The sequence below is a fragment of the Chlamydotis macqueenii genome, chromosome 18 (genome assembly GCF_036417535.1).
Source record: "Chlamydotis macqueenii isolate bChlMac1 chromosome 18, bChlMac1.mat, whole genome shotgun sequence".
NCBI lineage: Eukaryota > Metazoa > Chordata > Aves > Otidiformes > Otididae > Chlamydotis > Chlamydotis macqueenii.
Genome location: NC_141573.1, coordinates 13,103,767 through 13,127,025, shown reverse-complemented (window position 1 = coordinate 13,127,025; position 23,259 = coordinate 13,103,767). Strand labels below are relative to the sequence as shown.

General features: G+C 53.6%; 2 protein-coding genes across 8 annotated transcripts in view; both read left to right on the top strand.

The window, feature by feature from the left end:
• Nucleotides 1-1,885, top strand: part of SAP30BP (SAP30 binding protein) — a 31,307-nt gene extending 29,422 nt beyond the window's left edge. For all 3 annotated transcript variants that reach the window (XM_086762260.1, XM_086762261.1, XM_086762259.1), the window contains one exon: nt 476-1,885. In XM_086762260.1, the coding sequence (XP_086618386.1) occupies nt 476-657 (182 nt within the window). In that variant the 3' untranslated portion in view covers nt 658-1,885. The remainder of the gene's footprint in view (nt 1-475) is intronic.
• Nucleotides 1,886-9,443: 7,558 nt separating this feature from the next.
• Nucleotides 9,444-23,259, top strand: part of ITGB4 (integrin subunit beta 4) — a 29,838-nt gene continuing 16,022 nt past the window's right edge. For 3 of the 5 annotated variants that reach the window (XM_086762083.1, XM_086762082.1, XM_086762081.1), the window contains exons 1-20: nt 9,444-9,939; nt 14,291-14,382; nt 14,663-14,745; nt 15,253-15,354; nt 15,800-16,004; nt 16,544-16,640; nt 17,092-17,263; nt 17,872-18,135; nt 18,532-18,621; nt 18,791-18,913; nt 19,064-19,231; nt 19,524-19,600; nt 19,764-19,975; nt 20,269-20,372; nt 20,539-20,637; nt 21,282-21,408; nt 21,553-21,672; nt 22,161-22,267; nt 22,586-22,619; nt 23,008-23,196. In XM_086762083.1, coding sequence (XP_086618209.1) covers nt 9,935-9,939; nt 14,291-14,382; nt 14,663-14,745; nt 15,253-15,354; nt 15,800-16,004; nt 16,544-16,640; nt 17,092-17,263; nt 17,872-18,135; nt 18,532-18,621; nt 18,791-18,913; nt 19,064-19,231; nt 19,524-19,600; nt 19,764-19,975; nt 20,269-20,372; nt 20,539-20,637; nt 21,282-21,408; nt 21,553-21,672; nt 22,161-22,267; nt 22,586-22,619; nt 23,008-23,196 — 2,470 coding nt within the window. In that variant the 5' untranslated portion in view covers nt 9,444-9,934. Of the gene's footprint in view, nt 9,940-14,279; nt 14,383-14,662; nt 14,746-15,252; nt 15,355-15,799; nt 16,005-16,543; nt 16,641-17,091; nt 17,264-17,871; nt 18,136-18,531; nt 18,622-18,790; nt 18,914-19,063; nt 19,232-19,523; nt 19,601-19,763; nt 19,976-20,268; nt 20,373-20,538; nt 20,638-21,281; nt 21,409-21,552; nt 21,673-22,160; nt 22,268-22,585; nt 22,620-23,007; nt 23,197-23,259 lie in introns of those variants that run through there. The other 2 variants (XM_086762084.1, XM_086762080.1) reach the window with 1 other exon arrangement.

The following is a 23,259-nucleotide window of genomic DNA, read 5'->3' as shown; positions in this document are numbered from 1 at the left end:
AGGTTTATTAGTGGGTTAAGAAACCTGCTAATGTTTATGGTTATAGAGTGTTCTTGGGGCTGATACATCTCAAAAGATTTGCGATGACTGAAACTCATTCTCCTGCCTACAGCCTGTCTTTTAAACGGGGAGGAGGGGAGAAAAAACACTGGAGGCTGATGAGTGTGTCCTGCGCCCATACCTGAGCAACTGAGATACATACGCTTTGTTAAAATTAAATATGCTTTGGGGCAGGGAGTGAACCTGTCTCCCACTTGGCTGGAGTTTAGGTGTAGCGTTTTACTTGACTCTTGAAGTGTAATGTTGTCTTTCCTCCTCAACATGTACCGCCAGTGTATACTGAAATTAATGCGAGGGAGAATTGTGTGGTCAAGCAGTGGTATGTTAAGAGTTGACAAGACAGGGTGTTACAAAGGGATCGGTGACCTTTGACATAACGCTAATCCTCATTTGCTTGATCTAATTAAATTCACAGATGCCCAGAAGAGGAAGAGCAAGTGGGACTCGGCCATCCCTGTAACAACGATAGCTCAGCCCACCATCCTCACCACCACTGCAACGCTGCCAGGTGTTGTCACAGTGACAACCAGCGCAAGTGGATCCAAAACTACAGTCATATCGGCTGTTGGCACCATTGTGAAAAAGGCAAAGCAGTGACTGGTGTGCTGGGCCTGGATTTTTGGACTTAGTTGTCATTGAAGCCATTGTTCTCAGAAGGGGAGGGGTAGCTTTTGCCTTTGGTAAAAGATGACAAGATTCTTTGAAACAGACCGCAGTTCCCATTTGAAAGAATGGGGCAGGAGCAGGCATGCCAGCTGTGTGCCCACAGGAATGGACCTCTGCCAAAAATGCCTCTGTCTTTGCTTGCTGTGGGAAGAACCAGCCTGTGTATGTTGTGCTGGAGGATGGTGGTATCTGAAGTCAGCTTGTAAAAGTTAGTGTACTAAATTACTATGTTAGGTTCTTACCCTACTTGCAAGTCTGGTTTGGGGGTGGACGGGGCAGCACGTGGAAAGGGCAAGCAGTGAAGGAATATCAGTGTTACCCTTGTGGATTGCAGGTCACGCTCAAAGGCTGCTAGCAGCTTGTGGTATGTACCTCCTTCACATACTCTAACTCAGTTCCAAGGGAATTAAAGCAGAGAAAATTGGTCAGTGTCCATCTTCAAATGTGTAGCAGAGACTTGAAATGATCTACATCTATGAACGTAGACTTGCTCTTTGTTATAGTCCTGACCTCCGTACCTGCGTGCATATCTGTGTAAATGTCAGTGACCACCTGTTAAATAGTTGAACTGCTGAGGAAACTGTGCTGAAATAGTCTTGTTACCGTCCTGCAGGGATGGAGGCTTCTATGCAGACCCCAAAAGCTGCAAAGGATTGATCACTTGCAAAGATCTGTGCAGAAAACTCTTCCATTGCTGTGGAATGAGATTGGACAGAAGATGAACAGAGGGAGAATGTCTGGTCTGGGTTGTGATATTGTCCATCTTTGTACTAGATAGTGATGAACTGTGAAATGCACACATGGCAGTCGCTGCTTGCTCCGCTGTTGTGAATAAGTACTTTCAGTTGAAAATTTTATTGTATAAATCTTCTTACCTCTGTAGTAAAAAAATATTATAAAAATGGAAGAGTCTTTTAAAAACAAACAAACAAAAAAAAAACAAACAAAAAAAAAACCCAAACGAACAAACCTGGTGTCATTCATGTGTCTGCATTTCTCATTCTAGTGAGGGAGAATCAGTATCCATTTGTTGGTTACAGTTATAAGGGGAGTAAAAATTCCGTGAGAGTGGTGGTGGTGTGAAGTTTTTTTTCACATTATGGATTTTTTTTTTAAATATCAAACTCAGGGGATAAAAAAAAAAGAGGCATTAATCTGATTTTGACTGGAGATACTTTTGTTCTAGAGGATGTTCTGAAATAGTTGATAATTCAGCCATTCTTAATGCTAGTTTTTTCAGACCTGTTCCTGCATCTTAAATTTCTTCAACAGTTACCTTCTAGTACTAGTGCCTGGCTCTTCTGTAAAACCGTTTTCTGTAGAGGCCAGTCTCCTAAAAAGGAGCTCAACGGCAAATGGAGTGACTTGGTCATTGTTTTGAGGTGGGTGGGATAAATAATCTGAATGGTTCCATTTGTGCAGAGAAACAGCTGCTGGCCTGGACTTTGTCCTTCGTGGCAGTGGTCATTCTAATTATTTAAATAGTCTTTAATTCTTAGATCATGATTTTTCAGATTCAGTTATTTTTCTGTTTCCCATTGTTTTAAGTTAAATTTCTACTCAGAGCCTGGTTTGGTTTTGTTTGGGGTTCTTTGTGTGGTGTGGTTTTTTTGTTGGTTTTTTTTTTTTTTCCCTGCTATCAGTGCAGTGGTAGGAGAGAAGGTTGCCACATCAGCAGAAGAGTAATTTTTTTAGAATTCAGTGTTGCTTTTTCAGTTTTTTATATACCTTGTGTCACTCCTGATCCAGACTTTGCATTTATGGAGACTTAAGGAAGAAATAAAAGGTTGGTTCCTTGCTTTTAAATAATTTTAAAATACATTAAACACCTTGTCCTGGCAGTTGTTTTAGCTTAAAAAAAAAAATAAATATCAGCGTATCCAGGAATGCTCATGGGGGAGAAACCAGGGGACTGATGAGACTGTAGCGTGGGAAACTGAGGAGATGGTGGAACTATTTTTTTGAAAGCAATGAAATACTGAAAGGCATGACAATAGCAAGGTGGAAACATCTCTTGTGTTGAATTACGCTGCACTGGGCTTCTGACTTAATTGCTGCAAGCCTTAACTCCATCCTCATCCCATGGAAGATGGTAACGGCTCCCTTGGCTGAGGAGACGTTTTATCTCAACTATGTAAGGTGTTTATTTCCTTGCCTTGAGGATCAGTCTTCATAGCGTTTTCAGGAGTTTCTTTTAAAGGCCAAGGATGCAATTGTGGTGGGGAATGCAAGCCCTTAGATAACTTTGCAGCTTTGAAAGGTGACTCTCCTGTCTAGCATGGCTTGTACAATTCCATTGTATTTAAAAATGTGTATGATATAAGTATCTGCGTTAAAGCCCTGCTGAACAACATGTGGATGGAGCTACAACAGTAAAACTGCAGCGAGGTGGGCACCAGCTGCTGCAGATTCTCTCGGGCTGTAGATTGATTATAAACTTGGGGCACCAGAAGGGTCACTGCAATAGTCTGCTCCTGTAAATAAGGATGGGAGGGGTGTCTGGGCTTCTGGAACAACATTCCACTAATGAGTGTCCTTAATGTGTGTGCTGTGAGCAAGTCTGAAGCTGAGTGAGATTAAATACCTCCTTGAGATGCGTGCCAGTACACAGAAATGCAGCTTGTGCCAGCAGTACTAGCCAGTTTGTGTGTCCCTTCCTCTGTCCTGGCTGTAGCTGTAGCTGGTGGTGAGCACACAGTGGGAGACTCTGAGACTACAGTAATTTAACATTAATTTAATTCATCTTACCAGCTGACACGGGGCACCTGCTGAAGTTCTTGGGGATGAATCATGTAACTACAGAAGCTACTGAACATTGTTTAAATGCAGTTGTTGTATTCATATCACACATCCTGGCACCCCACCCTTCCTCTTCCATGTGCCCTCTTCCTTCTTGCTCTGCAGTGTCCGTAGTTCTTCCAAACCTCTGCATTTCTTTGCAGACTTTACTACCAGAGCTAAGAAACACGGCTCATTCAGCTCTTGCCTTGCTGTGGCAGGGGGGGAGTGACAACGCCCAGCAACTCTGGAGCAATAAGAAATGCTGATCAGCAGGGCTTGATGATGCTACGTAGAGGGATAAGGAGAAAACTTCCTACAACCAGTGCTGCTGAAGTGTGCTGAGCAGAGGTGGCCATGAGGCGCCTGGCACAGCAGTTTTCAAACTCCTGCGGTAACAGGCTTCTGCAGAGAGACCTGGCTGAACGGGGCTGCGTGCTGGCAGCTCACTCCTGCGTGCTCATGACTAGTGTTTGCTATCCACAGCAAAGAAAGCAACTGGAAACATGCATGAGTGGGTTTTTTTTATATGTGGTTGTTTTTTTTTTTCTTTCACCTTTCCAAAAAGCTGCAGTGGAGATGCCGACCATTGTATAACAAATTTGCAGCCGGTACAATAGCTCACTGCTCTTGTTTATCTTGTGTGTTGCTATCTGAAGTAATAGATGCAGGCACAGGTTTGGAACCGCAGTTCTAAGAAAAAGCCTCTCTTCTACCTCTGAGAATGCGAGCGCACAGGACAGGGGTGTGTGCTTGGCCGTGGTCCGTCAGCTCACCAGGGGAACGTGGGGGAAGCTTCAGGCGCGTGAGAGCGATGTCCCGAGGGAAAAGGATCCTTTCCTGGCCCGCAGAGCCACGGCCTGAAGCCTCTGAATGGAGGTTTGACCTCCTGACCAGGCCAGGGCTGTGTGATGGCTGCTGAGCGCAGGAGGGCTGAGGCGCCCGCTCCCTGTTTAAGTGCCAGTGTCTTACATGGCCCCTGAGAACTGCAGGCTGTGTCCCAGCTGCGCTAATGCAAGCTCACAGCTTACACGGCTAAAAGGTTCTGCGTGCTGCTGCTGCAATGGTGATTGCTCAGGCTGCACTTCTGACTCCTAACAGCTGCCGATACTCATCCTCGCCTCTCTTCCCACTAACTGTACCAAGGAGAGTAAAACTGGTCCCACTTTCATTATTCTGTAGTCTGAGAACTACAGGCTCGTGCCCCTGGAAAACCACGGGGCTCCTCTCTGCTCTTGCCACCTTTTTCCTTTTTAAGCACGGGTGTCTCCTCCTTTGAGTAGGTTTGTGTTAGTTGAAGCTCCAGGCTCAGGCATGTCTCGGCTGTGCCGGGCTGCTCAGCCGAGGGAGGCGAGCAGCTGTAGGGAAGCCATCCTTGGCGGAGCTCTGCCCTCGCTCTCTCTTCTCAAGTCTCATCTCCCACCTCCGTGCCCTGAGGTGTTGATTTTCTTTCCTATTTGCCTGTTGTGATTTAGAGACCTGTCCTCCTTTGATACTGTTGTGGGAAGGGATTTTGTGCGTTCAGGATTTGCTTTTATTTTCTGTCTTGCAGGGTGCTGCTGAACTAAAAGAGCAGGTGGGGAGGGACAGCCCTTGCCAGCCCCACCTCAAACGGTAAATTGTGAGCACCTGAAGCTATATTTTAGTTGGATTGCTGCTGTGCTGCCTGTTTTATGAGAGTTATTTACTGAGACTTTAAAAAAAAAAAAAAAAAAAAAAGAGCCTTCCTGGCCAAGGCTTTGGGCTGTGCTAGGGCTTTGCCAGTGACACAGCCGGCTCTAGCAGGGTGGAGACGATAGCTTCAGCCGGCGTCTGGCCAGCCAACACCTGCGTGAGCTCCTTTGCAGCTCTTCAGTGTTGCAGGGGAGAAGAAGCTGCAGGTTTCTGTGAAGCCCCTCACACAGATGGTCTGCAATGTGCCCAGAAAGTTACCAGAGGAGGACAGGCTGCTCACTGCTGTTAAATGGTGTGGACCCAGGAAAGCCCAGGGTTGTTCCCTCCAAAGAGAGATGCTTTTCAGCAGGGCTCTCCCAGACTGCCTAACATTAAAGTAAATCAATTGCTGTTGAGGTGCAAGCCCCATGAAGGGGCAGTGGGGTTCCACCACAGCCTCCTCTTCCTTTTGGTGAACATTTCACCAGGGCATTCGTGCCTCGCTCTTACAGAGCAGTTTTCCATCTCTAAGCCCTTGCCACACGCTGCTGTTCCTCTGACTGTTTATATTCAACTTCCTTCCTTTTGTTCTAAGCGAGAACCATGGACACCGATGACTTCCAATATTTAGTCTTTGTTTATTTGAAACTTGTCTTTGGCCGGGGCTGGGCTCGTGCTTTCAGTTGCCAGTAAACAGCAAAGCACCAAGATTTCATAAGAAAAGGTTTTGCCTTTTCCCATAGAAGGCGTCTGGCTGTCTGTCCTCTAGCATGTGTGTATGATTCAGCTTTGGGAAGAAAGCGATAAAAAGTGAAGTTGCTGGTACTCCTCTTCGCGTAGCTCCTTGTAGTGCCTGGAGACCATGACAAAAGGTGGCGGTCCACCTTCTTTCCCAGTTTGCGTTGGCTGGCGCCTCAGGAGACTCTCGCCCACGCTGTCAAATGCCTTGTACGGGGCAGCCAACACAAACCGGGGAGAGATGGGCTATCTTGCTGAATCTTTCAAACATAACATCAGTGTGCTTGCAGCCCTCTGGCAGCTGGGTGAGATGCTAATGCAACCCTGGAAGGTATTGTTTTCTCTGGATAGATCTTGGGAGTGTCGTAGGCTGAAGTTTTATCTTGGATCCTGTAGTAACATTTTCCTCTTGTATTATTTCAGTGGCCCACTTACGTCTTGCTGCCAGTCCACCCCGGGGGCAAATGGACATCGATGGCATTTGGCAAAGAGATTTTCTTCTAGGTACACGTTTATCACACGGAACATCCATTGCAAAACAAAGGACACGTGGAGTTAATGCTGTCTTAGGGGAAAGGCTGAGAAAGAGAATACGGGAGGATTTCAGCCTGCACTTCTAATTACCTGGGTAATTATGTTAAGCATAATTTAGCGCAATAAATTATGTGCACATTAATGTACATTAATAATACATTATTAAGCATTCCTTGAAGTTACACCAGGTAGCAGGATATTGCTAATACTGCATACAGTGCAGCTACGGGATCAAGCATTTATTTTCCTTTGAGCAGGGTGTGCTGTTACAGAATTAAAAAAGGGAACAAATGTTCCAGCAGCAGGATCTTGGCTGTAATCGCTCAACAGAGACCTAGAAAAAGCCCCATAGCAGTCTCCGGGCACACTGTGGTGGCAAGACAGAAAAAAGAAAGGTTCTGTATGAGCTGGCGTGGCATTAAAAAAGGAAAGAATTAACCCCAAAACCACTTGTAATTATCAGTAATTGGCACTCAGACTGGTAGTGTCAGCAGAGAGAGCAATAATTTAGTGTGAGCTGTAAAAATGACTTGTTTTCACTCCTAGGGCAAAAAATTTTAGGCCACATTGCCACAGCCGAAAATCACTGATGTATAAATGTGAAATCCACCACAAATGCGGCTGTGAGCTTTGGAGCCATCTGCAGCCAAATCTGCCCATCCGTCCTCTCCGAAGTCCCTGTTCTCGGTTATTTAAAACAGCAGATTTGTGCAGCAAAAGCCAGATCCAGCAGGCAACGAGTGTGAGGTATTCAACAATGGCAAAAGCTTTAGCTCCCCAGGTGTTCTTCTCAGAGGTAACTTGGAGAAGTTGTCTGAAAGGCAACCTATAAAACTTAATATTTAAGACAAGTTGAAGTGAAAACCTGTTACATTCTTATGACTTTTTACTGAGAATTTATAATTCCTCTCTGCTTTGGTACCTTAAACTTTGGTGGTGGAATTGTCTTAATTTCAGAAAAGTGCATTTTATCAGCCCTGCAAACGTCTCCTTAAATGCAGCCCGGTTGCAAACCTCTGAGAAAATTCTTGCTCCATTTGCTTGGAGATCTGTTAGGGACTGGGGGGACACTTTTCAAAGAAAGGTGGAAAATTAACATTTCAGGCTCTTCTGGTGGGTAAACAGGCTGCTTCTAGCAGCTGGAGGTGCTGAACCAAGCCGGTCCTGGTCCTTGTTCCTCCAGGCCGCTGGGATGAAGGGGAGGGAGACGGTGTCAGGCGGGCCTGGGGCTGTCAGAGCATCTGTAGGTGAGACCAGAGACACTTGATAGGAGGCAACACAAGCATCCTTCATCTCAGATGGAGAAAGGAGGACATCCAGAAACTGAGGACACCAAAGATCGTGGTGGAAGGTGTCTGCTTCCAAGATTTTCTGGCTGGCTCTAGGAAACGCCTGGGGAACCATCACTAAAATACTTTTTTTTTACACGACTTACTTCTTGATTTTAGCTCAAATTGCCTTTTTTAACTCCAGTGCCTGGCAGCGTTGCTCACCCCCACACCAAGGGAGGAGAACTGCAGAGGTGGGAGGTTTGCTGCTGGTGGACGGGACCGGGACAGGTGAGCAGACACATCTGCAAGCACCAGCACACGCTCCCCTCTGGCCTGGGGAACTGGAGCCCAGCCTTCCTCTCTCTGCTGCCTCTGCGGCTCCCCAAGGCAGAGCAGGACCCTCTGCCTCCAGCCCCTCAGTGGTAATGCTCTGCTCTTCACCAGCAGCTGCTGCTGTACCTCGAGCATCGGAGCCTTCTGTCTCAGCTCTCAGGTTGCAGTGAATGTCTGTTGTGGTTAAAAAAATCCAAACAACATAGCCTCTTAATTTTCAGTATTTTTGTTTAAATACCGGAAATGGCATCTCCAAAAGGGCAAGGGTAATGTTGAGGTTGCCAAGCCAAGCATTCACAAACTAGGAAATACCGGACTTCAACGGCCTGGCCCATCTTCAGCTGCACCCCTGCCTGTTTCCCGTTCTCTGCGGGTTTTTAATGGCATGAGCACATCCTCCTGTTTCCTGGGGCTTCATCCATTTACACGTATTTACTTGAGCTTATTTCTGTTAGTGAAAGGAATCCTGCTCCTCACTTTGGTTTGAATCAATGCTCAGTCACCATCATTAGGGAGTCGATCAGCCGTCTCTGTGATGCTGTATTGATAATGAAGGAGCCAAAATTGCGCTGCTTGTATTTTCACTCTCCAAGAAAGACAGGAAATACACAACTTTTTTTTTGTAGGAGTGTTGCTATTGTTTGTGTTGAAGCGAGGGAGATGGGGTTTTCCTTGTGAGGATTTATCCGGGAGCTAAAATGCAGCCTTTGTCGTCGCATCTGCTCTGGTACGTGCAGACTCTGCACCACGGGGTCTGAGCCATGGTAAACCTCTGACTCTGAAGCAAACGGGTACTGCAAGAGCCAAAAAAAACCCCAAACAAACAAAAAAAAAACCCAAAAAACACCAAAAACCTCACCTGAACTCCAAACCCTCCTCTGCTGTTCCTTTGACTGGAGAAGGGGTTCTGGATACAGCCCAGGGGAAGGGCTGGACGCAGGGGTGGGATTGCTGCTCCTTGCACCCTTGGACCATGGATGGGTCTCAGTTACGAGGGGCTGCGTTGCCCCAGGAGCTGGATTTATTGCAGGCAGGAGTGGGCTGTTGCGCTCATGCCCTGGATAAAGCGGGATGCGGATCTGTCCTCTCTGTGAGCCAGGTACCATGGCTGGGCTCAGCAGCCGGGTGGTGGTCATTGCTGTGGCAGGAACTTACCCGGTATTTCAGGTAGGAGCTACCTGGGCGCTGCAGATGACCCCCCCCAACTTGTGCCAGTGGGAAATTTGGAGGAGCAGCCCTCAGCAAGTGGGGCTGGGAGCACCCTGGGCTGTGCCCTGCGCAGGCAGGTGAGGCTGAGCAGCCAACACTGCCCATCGTCCGCAGCTGCCGCCGTGCACCCTCGGCGTGGTGGGCGCCTCCCCACCGCCCACTCGGCCCCCTTTCCTGTGGGACGGTGCTGGTGCAGAAGGAGGGAGGGTTGGGGCGGCTGCGCCTGCCTGTTCAGGTGTTCGAGGAAGGAATGCCAGCCCCTGAGTCACGGGCACCCCCTCCTCCCTCCCCAGCTGGGATAAAGCTGGTCCTCACCTGGGATCCAATCTCATTTATCAAGGCTCCCACCTTTCCTCCCCACCAGCCCCCTGGGACAACGAGGGGAGCGAGAACAAAGTCGATATTTGACTGGAGGGTACAGAAACCAGCGGGGAGGTATGTGGGAGCGCGGGCTGCCTGCCCTCCCCGCCGGACTGGGAGTTGACGTTTAACCGGAAAGAGAAAAGGGACAGAAAATAGAGAGGAGGGAGGAAAAAAAAAAAAGGAAAGAAAGAAAAGGCCAACGCTGGAAATCAAGTTGCGGCAGCGAAGCAGAGCATTCCCCCTCTGTGTTCAGAAGAATTTCTTGGCTTGGTGTGTGGGTGCCTGTTATTCGGGCAGAGGATTTGGACACTGAATCAGACCCAGCGCTAATGAGGTTTGTGGAATTAACTCGTCTGTGCTGTTTAGCGTCCAGCTTGCTTTAATTTCACTGTGTTGATTAACTGGGGGGTGAAATAGGGCATGGGGCTCCTTGCGTGAGCAGGTAGGCAGCGCACGGAGCAAGGGGGCTGAGCTCCCCACCTGCTTGTTTCCCCTTTTTCCTCTGGTTTTGGCTGTCGGACACAGTCCCGCACCTCTCAGCCAGCTGGGACTGGCAGCGCTTGGCACTGAGCAGGGCTCTGCTGAGCGCGCAGGGCGGTTTTTGTCCCTGAAGGTATTTGGGCGGGGGGCTGTGGGATGGAGGTGGGGGTACCGCAGTGCAGTGGGGCAGAGCAGAGCCCTTCAGGGCCCCTCAGGGTTTGTCATTTGTTGCGGGTTTCAAAGGTTGCCCTCTCCCTCAGCCCCGCTCCCAGGGGAAAAGGCGGCTGCGCCTTGGAGCTGGCACCCAGGGAAAGCTCTCACGGGTGAAAGCGCTCGCTGAACCCGCAGAGGTTGGGCGGCTGCCCGCAAACCGCCTGCGAGGGGGCAGCGAGGGCAGGGGGTGTCCCTGGGGGAAAAGGCCACAGAGGAGCCGGGGTCCAGGGTGGGCTTTGCTGAGCAGCAGGTGTTGGGGTATTTGCGAGCTGGTGCGGCTGAAATGAGTGGGAAACAGGGAAACAGACGGACGGAAGGATTGGTGCGGGGGAGCTGACAGGCAAGTGCTAGGTGGGGGAAAAAGGGGATGAAGGAAAGGAAAGGTGTCTTGGGGGCCAAAAAAGCAGAGAACGTGCCGGGAGCGGCACGGGGGGACGGGAGGGTCCCAGGGCTGCACCGGCACTTGGGCAGCCCCACGGGCAGGGTCCTGACCTTCCTCGCCCGTTGTGCCCCACGGGGCTCCCCCCTGCCCGAGACCAAGGGGCAGAGGGAGGGGATGGTACTGGAGCCGCTGGCCCTTTGCCAGCACGGGCTGGGGTCAGCCGCCCCCCAGCTCGCAGCAGCTCCATGTGGGTCCCCGGGCTGGATCCCGCTTGTTTAGTCCTTCACTGGAGGATGCCAGGGACCACGTCGGGGTCTGGAGCTCGGCCTGCGGGCTGAGATCCCCCTTCCTGCTGGAAACAACAAACGGTGGCACTGGCGTGCTGCAGAGGCACACCTGGGGAAGGAGGGGAAACAGGCGTGGAAGACAAACACAATCAAAAACAAACGTGATTTTGTGTTGAAGCAATGCTTTGATTTGTGGGTCAAGCTTTTGTCAGTTTTCTGGAGGTCTCTTGATATTTTCCAAGTTTTGGAGCATGGCCCCCCGGAGCTCTGCGCCGCTGCGCGTGCTGGGGAGGGAGTGCGCGTGAATCGTGGCTCTGATCCACAGCCCGGCCCTGGAGAATGGAGCCTGCGCGATCTGCCACAGCTGCCACCGCGCTGCCCGGGGGGAGCGGGGCCAGGGGCCTGGGGGGAGGCACCCGCCTGCCTTTCTGCTTTGCCTTGGTCGCTGTTAGCTCTTCCTCGGGACCCCTAGCCCCATGCTGAGGTTGATCACGGTTGCTCGTCATTTCTTCTCCTGGGTTCCTCTCCCTCATCAGCGCTAGGGTCATGCCCAGCTTCAGCCTCATCCTTCCCAGCACAGAGCTGCTGGGGTTGGGGAGGGGACAGAGTGACAAAGCTCTGCCGCTCCAACCCCATCGCCTGTCTCGTTGCTCCAGTGGTTTCTTTGGAGCATCCCCTGGTTAGGGGGATGAGGTACCCAGCCTCGGCTTCTCCAGGCTCAGGGGGTCCCGAGGTCTTTCTGGAGCAGGTTTGTCAGCTATGCTGAGGTGTAGGCAAAGGCTGGGGGAGCGAGAGGGGGCCAGGAGGACAGGCTGGAGCGGTGGTCTGCGATGGGGCAGGATGTTTGTGTGCAGCCAGGAGCTGCTCCGCTTTGTTCCCTGGTTTTGCACAGCTGAAGAGCTTTTTTTTCCTTGTTGTCATGAAAATCCAACCAAACCCCTGCGGCTTTTCCAAAGTGAAAGTGGCATTTTCCCTTCCAGAGGGCACTTTTGACATTGAGGAATGGCCACTTGCATATTTTTCCACAAATATTACAAGCTGCATTCCTGCAGCCGGCAGCGGTGATGCTCTGTGCGACCAACACCCTGCGTGCTGGCGACTACTCAGCTTCAATCCTTGGAGGCTGGCAGCTCACAGGGCAGCAGGACATTAATGTTGAGCTGAGCTTTATGGTCTTTTATCTCAGCACTTGAAAAGATGTGACAGTAGTTCATGTGTCCAAGGCCCAGGGTGTGCCCGTCCATCCCTTGGTGACTCTTTCTTGACTTGTGATTAAAGGAGGATGAATCAGGTCTGTGCTGTGAGGCTACCTTGGAAGATGGGTGTATGAGCAGAGCAATCCGGTCCCCCATACTTGATTCTTTCCTCGTGGCCTTTGCCATGATGGGCGATGGGATTTGCCGAGTGCTTGGGGGATGTTTTCGCTGTTTTCCCTTGATGGGCTCAAAGGACTTCCCCACCCTTTCATCTCACCTCTACCTGGCATCTCCCCATGTCTCTGTAGTGTGCGCCACTGGGGTGGAGCAAGGGAAAAAGGGATTTTCCTTGCTTCAAAACCTGCCCATCTCAGTGGCAAGAGACATGACGTTTGCCAGCAAGTGGTAGCGTCAGGACTTTCGCTGAAGGAGGTCTTGTGCACGTCCAGGGATGAGGATAACTGCCGGCCTCGGAGCCCGCACTGGGGCTCAGCCGGGGGACCCCCTGAAGCCAAACCTGCAAAGAGCCTGAGCTGGGGAGTGCAGCGTTGCAGGGAGCTGCGCCCAGGGGCCGTGGGAGGGAAGCAGAGGATTTCCTTGGTCAACTGGTGCCTTTTACCAGCAAGAAAAACAGCACATTGGCTACCAGGTCCTGACGAACAGGAAAGCTTCCCTGTGTTTCCCCACAGAGACACTGCCCCGACATTTCCATATTTCTCACATTTCAGCTATGGGGCATTAACTACTGTCATAAATCCCTCCGGGCACAGCTGATGAGATAAATGAGCTTCCCATGTCATGTCACCTGTTACCTGTGTATCCAGTGACCATCACAGAGAACGCAGTGCGAACACCAAGGGAGATGTCTCCTGGCGTTGATGGCATTGTTGGCTTTGGTTGGAGCCCTATGCCACAGTGACTTCTGAGAATGCTCAGCTTTGTGCATTTGATGGATTTCCAGTGGCTCCCATGACCAATGCAGGATCCCAAGGCCATGTGTGATCCAATGCTGTTGAGACTAGAGTGGGTCTTTCCGGGGGTTTCCCTGGGCACCGAGTCAGGCTGTTAGTGGCTAAGCGGCCAAGTGACCGGCCTGTGTGCTGGAGGGCTGCTGGGAACTCTGACATCTCTGCACGCAACAAATTCCTTCCCTGTTTTAAGTGGTGTTCACATTCTCTTCATTTATTTTAGAGTCAGGGCTTACACAGCAAGAAACTGTAAGACACACTGTATTTCACACTTGCATCTTCTTTAGAAGTCTTTACTCCAGATTTTTTGCATCGGCTGCTCTCTCCTGGCCCTGCCGTGGTGCTGGCGTCAGAGCCACCATCCAGTGTGGCAGCGCAGAGCTGGAGTTCCTGTTTTGTCTCTTTGGTTTACCATGTCCAGATTCTAACTTCTAGATGAGTTTACTCAGACACGTGTGGGTGCAGGGAGAACGGTTCACTCTGTTTAGGATTTGGCCTCTGGATCCATGCAAAAGGCGTCCTGCTGCCCCAGACAGGACAGAGGGGAGCTGCCTGGCTCTCGAGGCCATGGATTCATCCAGCAGCTCCAAAGCTCCAGGTCTGGCATTTCCCAAGGCCTCACCCTCTATTTATTGTTGGTGCAACCATCCTGGAAACTCTTAGTGTGATAGGAAGTAGCCAAAGGGAGGGGTCCGTTTTGTGTTTGGGGAGAGATGTAGACAGTCACTTTGTTTTCCTCCTCTCTTTTTCCCTCAACGCGCCAGGAAAAGCGAAGTCTTGACCTGCTCAGCGCTCGCATGCGTGGACGGTGCCGGGCTCCTCCGGGAGCCTCCTGGGCTCCAGCTGCCTGCGCCAACCCCGGGGCACCCATCAAGCCGAGCACCCCGACTCGGGGTGCAGGGGTGCTGTTGCATGGCAGCTGCCCCGCCCCAGCGTCGCTGGGGACTTTGAGCCTTTCGCACACGCGCGAGAAGAGGACGAGCTGCTCTCACTTTTGCTTTTGTGCCCTGCTCTGCTGAGATCAGAGATTGCTTCCAGGCGCCAGCTTCCCTGAGCGAGCAGGGCTGTCCCACCCAGGCCGGGCTGGGCAGAGCTGCCCGATCACCTCCAGGGCCATTTCGTCCCAGCTTTCCACAGCGTAGCAATCCATGTGTTTCAGGAGGAAGAGGATGGACGTGCTGCCACGGATGTGTGCCAGGCTGCTCCTCCTGTCCCTGCTCTGTGCCACTGGCCTCTCCCAAAGGAGCAAAAGTGAGTGCAGCGCTGGTATGTCTGTCCGCACTGCCCCTTGGGGACCGCACACACCCCTCGTGGGCCTCATGCGGATAAATCCCTTGGAGATCTGTCCTGTACCTTTCCTCCTGTCTTCTCTCTCCCCAGCAGCTGGGCCCCTCTCTTGCTACCCCACTGCTGTTTTGTAGCCAGCTTCTGTTAGCCACCCACTCCCCGGGAGCAGGATCAGCCTTCCTCATGCCCCCCCCCCAGCTCGCCCAGTTTTCTCTGTTCCCGACGCCCTTATCTTTCCTCGTAGGTAACCGCTGCGTGCTGTCCCGGGCGAAGAGCTGCACCGACTGCATCCGAGTGGACAAGGACTGCTCCTTCTGCACCGATGAGGTGAGACATGGCAGGGCAGCCTGGGGCACCGCGTCCCACCCTGTAGACCCCACCCCCGCGGCGAAAACCGGGAGAGGGACCCCAGAGCAGGGTCAGCTTCTGGCTCCAAGTTCTCTCTGCAAAGAGCTGGTCTGGACAGGAAGCACTGACACGCGAGTTTCCTTTGGTGTGGACAAGCGGAGAGGAAGGGGAGTCTGGGGCAAACTTGCAGGAATACAGGGGTTTGTCAGAAAATGACAGTGTGCCAGATCTGAAACAGGGTGTGCAAGGACAGAGGGAGAGTCTTATCCCAGACAACCCCGTAACGCACTGGTGGTCACATTTCCCTGGTGCTGGAGGACGTTGGCTCTTCTGTGTGAGATGCATCCACACATCTCTGCCCGCTCCTGCCCTGACAGGCTCGCTAACGGTCTCGGCAGAGGACCTTCCCTCCTGACAAGTGCCTTTCCCCCATGCACAGAGGATTTGCTGCTTTTGTGGCTGATGTTGTTCTTGCCCCCTTGGCAGAGCTTTGAAGAGCCTCGCTGCGACTTGCGGGAGAACTTGCTGCGGTACGGCTGTGGGGAGGCCAGCATCGTGTACACCCAGGGCGAGATGCAAACCCAGCAGGTGGGTGCTGGGGAGACAGCCCCTGCGTGGCTTCTCCAGAGGGGTCCCACGATACCCGGTGTCCTTTGTGTCCTTTATCCTCCTCTAGAGTCTTCAGCAGGAGAAAAACACAGTCCAGACTGCTATTTACGTAGGGTCTACTAAAAAAAAAATGCTGTCCCTTTGCTGATAAACCTGTTGGCAACCAGCCCTGCTCGCTTAGGGCTGGGGTGGATTTTCAGGGAAAAGAGATGTAAGCAAAATGCCAAGGTCTGGAGGAGGTGCCCAGCTGGGGACATGTGGACACGGGGGAGGCTGTCTCAATCTCTGGCTGTACACGAGGGAAAGGAGCGTGATCATCCCTGCCTTTCTGCTTCCCACGTATCTCCCTGCCTCTTGCCACCTTCCTCATTGCATCTGTGCAGGAAATGGAGTCCATCCCCTTCACATCGCTGTTCCTTCACAGAATTTCAGTATCAACACATCCCTGCAGAGGACCCAGGTGTCTCCGCAGAGCATGTTCATGCAGCTGCGAGCTGGGGAGGAGATGAGCTTCAACATGGATGTCTTCCAGCCCTTGGAGAGCCCTGTGGATCTCTACATCCTCATGGACTTCTCCTACTCTATGTCTGATGATCTGGACAACCTCAAAAGCATGGGCCAAAACCTAGGTGAGGCCAGAGCTGGGAGCAGAGGGGAGCCAGCTCCTGTGCCGATGAAGGCAGGCAGCTCGGCTGCCCGTGGCTGTGACTCCTCTGCCAGCGCCAAAGGGATGCAACTGGCAAAGGGCTGAGAGGTGTCTGCTTTCATCAGAGTTTCTTCTTATTGCTGCCTCGTGCAGCTTTGTCGGGGGGATGTCTCTCCTGGCTCCGCAGGGACCATCACATGTCCTCTCTCCTTTCAGCCCAGCGTGGGGGCTGGTGCCCTGCAGAGTTGATTTGTGCAGTGGCTTTGGTATCTTGAGGTGTGGGGTGTGTGCTGGTGCAGAAGCTCCAGTCTTGAGAAGGGGCTTCCACAGGTGGTACAGGATTCTACCCCAAAACAGACAAGTCCCAAGTCCAAAGAGCTTAAAAGCTGATAGTTTGGGAGTTTTATCTAAGACCTGACCAGCAGAGAAGATGCCTAGGAAAGAACTTATTTGCATGGAGCAGCGACCTCACAGCCATCTCTTTATTCATATCTCCTCCTCCCTCCCTTCCTCCTCTCCCAGCGGAGTTCCTGCAAGCTCTGACCTCCAATTACACCATCGGATTCGGCAAGTTTGTGGACAAAGTCTCATCCCCTCAGACAGACATGAGACCTGAGAAGTGAGTGAGGCCAATGGGTCCCTGGGAAGGGAGCAGAGAGGGGTGTGCCTTCTCTTTCTCCACGGCTTTCCCGATCTTCGCTGTCTGCAGTGTGAGAGCCTCTGTCCATCTCTCTCCTGCCATTGCGAATGTCTCCCCTGGCCTCCCCACCCCGTGCTCAGGGATTGCTGTAGCACCGTGCCAATGCTAGCAGTATTCTCCTCTGCTTTCAGACCTTCCTCGCTCTGCCTCAACAGATGGCATGTCTTGTCTTCTCCTCCACCTCTGCCCCCATCCCTTCTGCTGCTCCCACTCATCCTCTCAGTGCTGATGGCTTGCCAACCAACTTAGTGTCTTTGCTTGCAGGACCCCACAGCTCATGGGTGCTCTCCCCACCTTTTATCTCATCTCACTTGGGCATCCTTTTGCTCCCGCCCCCTGCAAAAACCCCACTCTTCCCCTTCTCTCCTAGGCTGCGTGAGCCCTGGCACAATGCTGACTCCCCCTTCTCCTTCAAGAACGTCATCCGCCTGACCAGCAACATCAACTACTTCAGCCACGAGCTCAGGAAAGAGCGCATCTCTGGCAACCTGGATGCCCCTGAGGGTGGCTTTGATGCCATCCTGCAGACAGCTGTTTGCAAGGTGATGGTGGGCAAGGGTCTATTTTTCATGAGTGGATCTTCTTGATACTGGGTGATGAGCAAAAGGCAGCATGCTGGGCAGCCGACAAGACAGCCAGGGAGCCCAGGTTACACGTTCAGCTGGACCTGGTTCTCCTGGAGCCAAGTTGTTCTGCATTCCCAAGTTTTCCTAGGTCTTAGACCATCCATGTGTGTAGCTCTGCTGTTTGACCCCCAGCATGGGAGCTGCTTGCTGGGCACCCTGCGTGTACAATTTGCTCCGTCCCCCTTCGTGCCCATGCTGGTGAAACTCTGCTCCCTGAAAGCAGCCTGCAGCTCCAAACATGTCCAGAAAAGCGTGGGCTTGTCCCCTGTACAAATATGTGCCTGGCACCGAGCTGCTGGGAGACATCCTTACACGTTGGGGGTGCAGATGGGGGAAGCGAAGACCTGCTGGCTTGGACTCCCAGGGCCACATAGCTGATCGCGCTTGCTGCCAAGCGGAGGTGGTGCCTTACCCCTTGGGTTTTCCAGCTCCTGTCAGTGCTGGCCTGTCGACAGCCACAAGTGCTGTGCAGTGGTTTCAGGGGCACAGAAACAGAGCTTCCTTCTCCCCCTCCCCGGCTGTAGGACAAGATTGGCTGGAGGAAGGACAGCACTCACCTGCTCGTGTTCTCCACTGAATCTGCCTTTCACTATGAAGCTGATGGTACCAACGTCCTGGCAGGGATCCTGGCGAGAAACGATGAGCAGTGTCACCTGGACACTGATGGCACCTATGTGTATGACACCAAGCAGGACTATCCTTCGGTGCCCACCCTGGTCCGCCTGCTGGGCCAACACAACATCATCCCCATCTTTGCTGTCACCAACCACTCTTACAGCTACTATGAGGTGAGGAGACCATGGCGGTGGTGCCACATGGGCTTACCTTTCCTCCAGGACCATTGCTCCTCTGCAGCTCAGCTGTGAGGAGGAAGTGTTCTCCCATCTCTTGTCCTCGAGTGCTAAACCAACACCTTGATGATTTGGGAGGGTACCACAGTGGAGGGCTGCTCTGAGTCACAAGAGGTCCCAGGGTGTATTGTTTGGTGCAGGAATCTGGGCTTCTAGAGGTCTCCCTGTGTTGGGGTCTGCTTCTTGTAAAGCAGTGGGGGGACAGAGCTGGAGAGTAATTTAGGTTGGAAAGGACCTTTGGCGGTCTCTGGTCCAAGCTCTGCCACTCAGCCACTTCAGTGCTGGAGGAGGTTTCCCAGGGCCTTGGCTCAGGGGGCTCCTGTCTCTCTGCAGAAGCTGCACAAGTATTTCCCCATCTCCGAGATTGGGGTGCTCCAGGAGGACTCTTCCAACATCGTGGAGCTGCTCCGCACAGCCTTTGAGGTAACGGTGCTCTCTGGGGCTTTTCGCTTGCTCCCAGGGCAGGCAGAGGGTGAGCAGCCTGCCCAGGAGAGCAGGCAGGAGGCAGGACGCGGCCCCTCTGGGTCACGCTGTGGGGTGGTCGCAGGTGTATTGCTGAAAATCAATGTTGTGGTTAACTTCTACCACCCAGCGCATCCGCTCCAAGATGGACATCCGGGCTGACTTTGTCCCCAAAGCCATGAAGACAGAGTTCACCTCCTCGATGTACAAAAAGACAGAATCTGGATCCTTCCACATCACCCGTGGGGAAGTGGTGAGTCCTTGGGTGGCCCTGGAGGGAAGGCGTGTGTGAGGGGCTGAGGCCTCCGCTGCATCCCTTCTTCCCTCTTCACCTGGGCTCGGTCCAGCCAAGTCGTGGTCCAGCAGAGCTGGCTCACCCCTGCGGCATGTCCCCTTGTTTCAGGGCAAGTTCAACGTGCGCGTCAAGGCGCTCGAGTACGTTGGTGGGCAGCACGTCTGCACCCTCCCTGAGAAAGACCGGCAGGGAGTTATCCACGTGAAACCCACGTCGCTGAGCGACAGCCTTAAGGTCACAGCTTCTGTCATCTGTGATGTGTGTCCTTGTGAGCAGGTACGTGGGGATGCATGTTGCAGAGAGATGTCCTCCTCTTGGCCAGCCTGGGGTGGGAGCGCGTTGGCACCCGTCTGTAGGTCTCGCTTAACCCCTAACCATTGCTCAGTGGAAGCTCAGTCTGGCCAAGGAGATCTTCACCACTGCTTCTACCAAGCCGGGCGTGTTGTCCTGTGCTGGAGCTCAGTCTTGTGGGCAGGACTTTGCCCCTAGATCTCCCTTTCTGATTCCTGAAATGGTCTTGGGAGCAGCTGAGCCCATTCGGCAACACCTCTTCTCTCCTCCCTCACAGCAACAAGAGTTTAACTCGCCCAAGTGCAGCTTCCATGGGGACTTCGTTTGCGGACAGTGCATCTGCCACCCAGGCTGGTGAGGACTTTGTCCAGCTCTGTACCCCTCCAGCTGGCTCTGGGGCTCCTGCTGGCTCCAGGGACCCGCAGTGACACACACCCGTGCCCTGGGCATCCTGCCCAGGACCCTGCTGTCCCGCGCTCTGCTCCCACCTCTCTCAGCACCACCTCCTCCCCGCCAGGCGAGGGGACACATGTGACTGCTCCCCGGCATCATCCCCCAACAACAAAGCCTGCATCCGCCCCGGGGACATGGAGCCGTGCTCAGGCCGGGGCGAGTGCCTGTGTGGGAAGTGCCAGTGCTACTCCGAGGACCTGACGCAGCGCTTCGACGGGGCATTCTGCCAGTACGACGTCCTGCAGTGCCCGCGCACCTCTGGCTTCCTCTGCAACGGTGAGAGCAGCCCCGCCGGCCCCCCGGCTGTGGGGTGCGCTGTGCCTTCCCCTGTGCCAGTGGCACAGCTGGGGTGTCCCTGGGCTGGTGCCACTGGCGTGAGGGGTTACGTGACTGGTGATGGGTTATGGGACTCTGCATTTGCAGATGTGCAGGGGCAGGGAGGACGCCATGGAGGCTGTTTGCAGCCCCTTTGCACCCCAAAGGATGCGGGAGAGCTGGGGCAGCCCACAGACAGGGCCAGGGGAGCCACACGGCGCCGTCCCTGGGTAATTCCTCCTCTTGCATTGTAGATCGAGGTCGCTGCTCCAAGGGTGCGTGCGTGTGCCAGAGCGGCTGGGAGGGTCCGGGCTGTGAGTGTCCCACGAGCAACGACACCTGCATCGACAGCCGAGGGGTAAGTCCCTGCCTGCGAGAGGGGTGACTGCACCAGGCAGGGCCGTGCCAAACTGCGCCGGCGCCCGAGGTTCAGGGCTGCTGGGAGCTGGCGCCTGGCTGACTCGAGGTGCCACTGCACATCTGCGATCGCTCTCAGACTCTGACTGCTGCCCCCTCTTTCCCAGGGCATTTGCAACAACCATGGGAGATGTGAATGCGGCAGATGCATCTGCGACAAGGCTTCGCTGTACACCAGCTCCACCTGTGAAATCAGCTACTCCCTGGTGAGGCTCAGCCTGGGGTCCCTCGGGCTTTATCACTTCTCCCCACACAGATTCTCCGGGGAAGGAAAGCAAAGCAGAGATGAAGCCACATCTTGGTCAGGAGAAAAATCCTGAGCAGCGGTCAGTCTTGCCTGTCCTGCCTTCCATGGCCAGGAAGGGTCTGGTATGGGAGCTGCTTTGCAGCCATGGGCTTGCTTTGCCCTCCAGGTCACCAGCAGCACCTGCTGAACGTCCGCAGGGTCCATCCGCACGCTGGCAGAGGGCGGGGGTCTGAGGCTGGGTTCCTGGCTTGTTCTGATTTGCCTCAAGACTGGAAAGAAACATTTTGTGGCCTAGTGCCTCAGTTTCCCCATTGACAAGGATGAGCTAATCCCATGGTGGGAGTGGAGACAGCTGGCTGGGCCATATTTTGGGAAGGCCACCTAAAACCCCTGCAGATCTAATCACTGCCCAAATGCAGGCTGTTGGCACAGGAGATTTCGGAGCTGGCTTCGTTACCTGGTTGCTCTCTGTTATTCCTCTTTTGCCCTGGTGCCAGGGTGAGGACACAGCGTTGCCTCTCCACCTCCACCTTTCGGAGGCAATGTCCTCCCTCGCTGTCCGCGGGCTGTCTCCTGACCATCCCACCTTGCCTCTCTGACCAGGGCTTCCAGGCTGTGTGCGAGAGCATCCGGGACTGTGTTCGCTGCCAGGCCTGGGGACCGGGCAACACGAAAGGGAACTGCAGCACGTGCCACCTCCAGATCCAGATGGTGGAAGAGCTGAAGAAAGGTACCGGGAGAGGCAGATCTGGGTGCAGATGCGTGTGGTTTGTCTCCCGTGGGCCCTGCTGTGTATGTGTGTGCATGTGGGGCTGCTCCTCAAGCTTTTCCTGATCCTGATGACTTTGTGATCATGACCCCTCTTTGTCTGCAGAGGAGGCCAGCGAGTACTGCTCGTTCCAGGACGAGGAGGACGATTGCACGTACCACTACACCCTGGAGGGAGACCCCACCGTCCTCCCCAACACCACCGTCCGAGTGCAGAACAAAAAAGGTGAGTAGAGACGCGGCAGGAGGGGATGTCCAGCCTGGGGCCTGGATTGGCCGTGACCTGCACGCATGGTGATGCTGATCCTGCTCTGTCCCTTCGCTGTGCCCCCGGGGAGGGTCAGCTGTGGACAGTACCTCCCTTCTCACCTTCCTGCGTGACCGGGGTGGGTGGCATGGGCCGTCACATGAGCACCCCAGAGACCAGAACCTTTAGAGGCTGGTGCCTTTACACTGCCAGCAGGGGCAGGGATCGGTGCGAGGTGCTGAGCAGCCCCTTGGGATGGCTGGATGTGAGCAGAGAGGGGGGAGAGTTCTCCCTGAACAGCACTTTTCGTTGTGAGCACCGAGAGACATTCCCAAGCTTAACCAGGCTGCTCCATCCCCCGAAGAGCCGCGGTCCAGCCTTCCCGCTCTGCACTGCCTCCCCATTCCCTCCCTGCACGCCCTGCGCAGGGCGTTGATGCGCAGGAGTGACGCTGCTGTTGCTTGCAGAGTGCCCGCCGGGGAGCTTCCTCTGGCTCATCCCACTCCTCATCTTCCTCATCCTACTCCTGGGGCTGCTGCTGCTGCTCTGCTGGAAGTTCTGTGCCTGCTGCAAGGTGAGTGCCTCAGCCGGCTGCCCCGAACCCGGGAGAGAATGAGATAAAAGGCCAAAAATCTGACAAATTTCCAGAATCCACCCAGCCTCCAGATTGGCAGGGCCTGGTCCCAGTGGTATTCAGCACCTCTGCTCTTGTCAACATGAGCTGCTGTGGCACTTTCCCTGCTGAAGGGACATCTCACTAAAATCAGCTTCCAGAGCCCCATCCATCGCCCACCCACGCCCACCAATGTGAATCCTCCCAGCTGGAGACACAGGGTTTTTTTTTTTGTCCTTGGCCGCAAAGTGATTGTGTCTTTGGGCATTTGTCTTCTAGGCTTGCCTGGCCCTGCTTCCCTGCTGCGCACGAGGTACCAGCCCTGTGAACTGGGGGGAGAGGGATCTGTGGGGTTCACCGCCTTCTTGGGTCATGGGGGGTGTGGGCATGCTGGAGTAAGTGTCCCTCCTCATCCTCTCTGGGCTGGGAAGGTGGATCTGGGAAAGCTCCCAGCAGAGAGCCTGAGCCGCTACCCTTCCTGCCTGCCCCACGGCCTGGGGCGCTCTACTGCTGGCTCTCCCTGACCAGTGTCTGTCATAATGCCTACCTGGTGTGATTTTTCTCTCTCCGTCCCACTCCCAACATCCTTGGTGTGGTGGAAACCCTAAAAATTCCCCAGGACAAAGTCCCTAGGGTTGGGAAGTTGAATGGTTGGCGCTGCCCCAGTCTGCCCAGACTCTGACCCTGCCCCTGGTCTGCAGGTCGCACTGTTGGCTTCAAGGAGGACCACTATATGCTTCGCCACAGCCTCATGTCCTCCGACCACCTGGACACCCCCATGGTCCGCAGTGGGTCCCTCAAGGGTCGGGACACTGTCCGCTGGAAGATCAACAACAATGTTCACAAGCAGGACTTCACCTCCCTCGCTGCCACCAGCCCCAAAGATCTCGGTGAGTGCACAGAGAAGATGCTGTGAGTGCCGTGAAGGACATGTTCCTTTATCTGCTTCCATC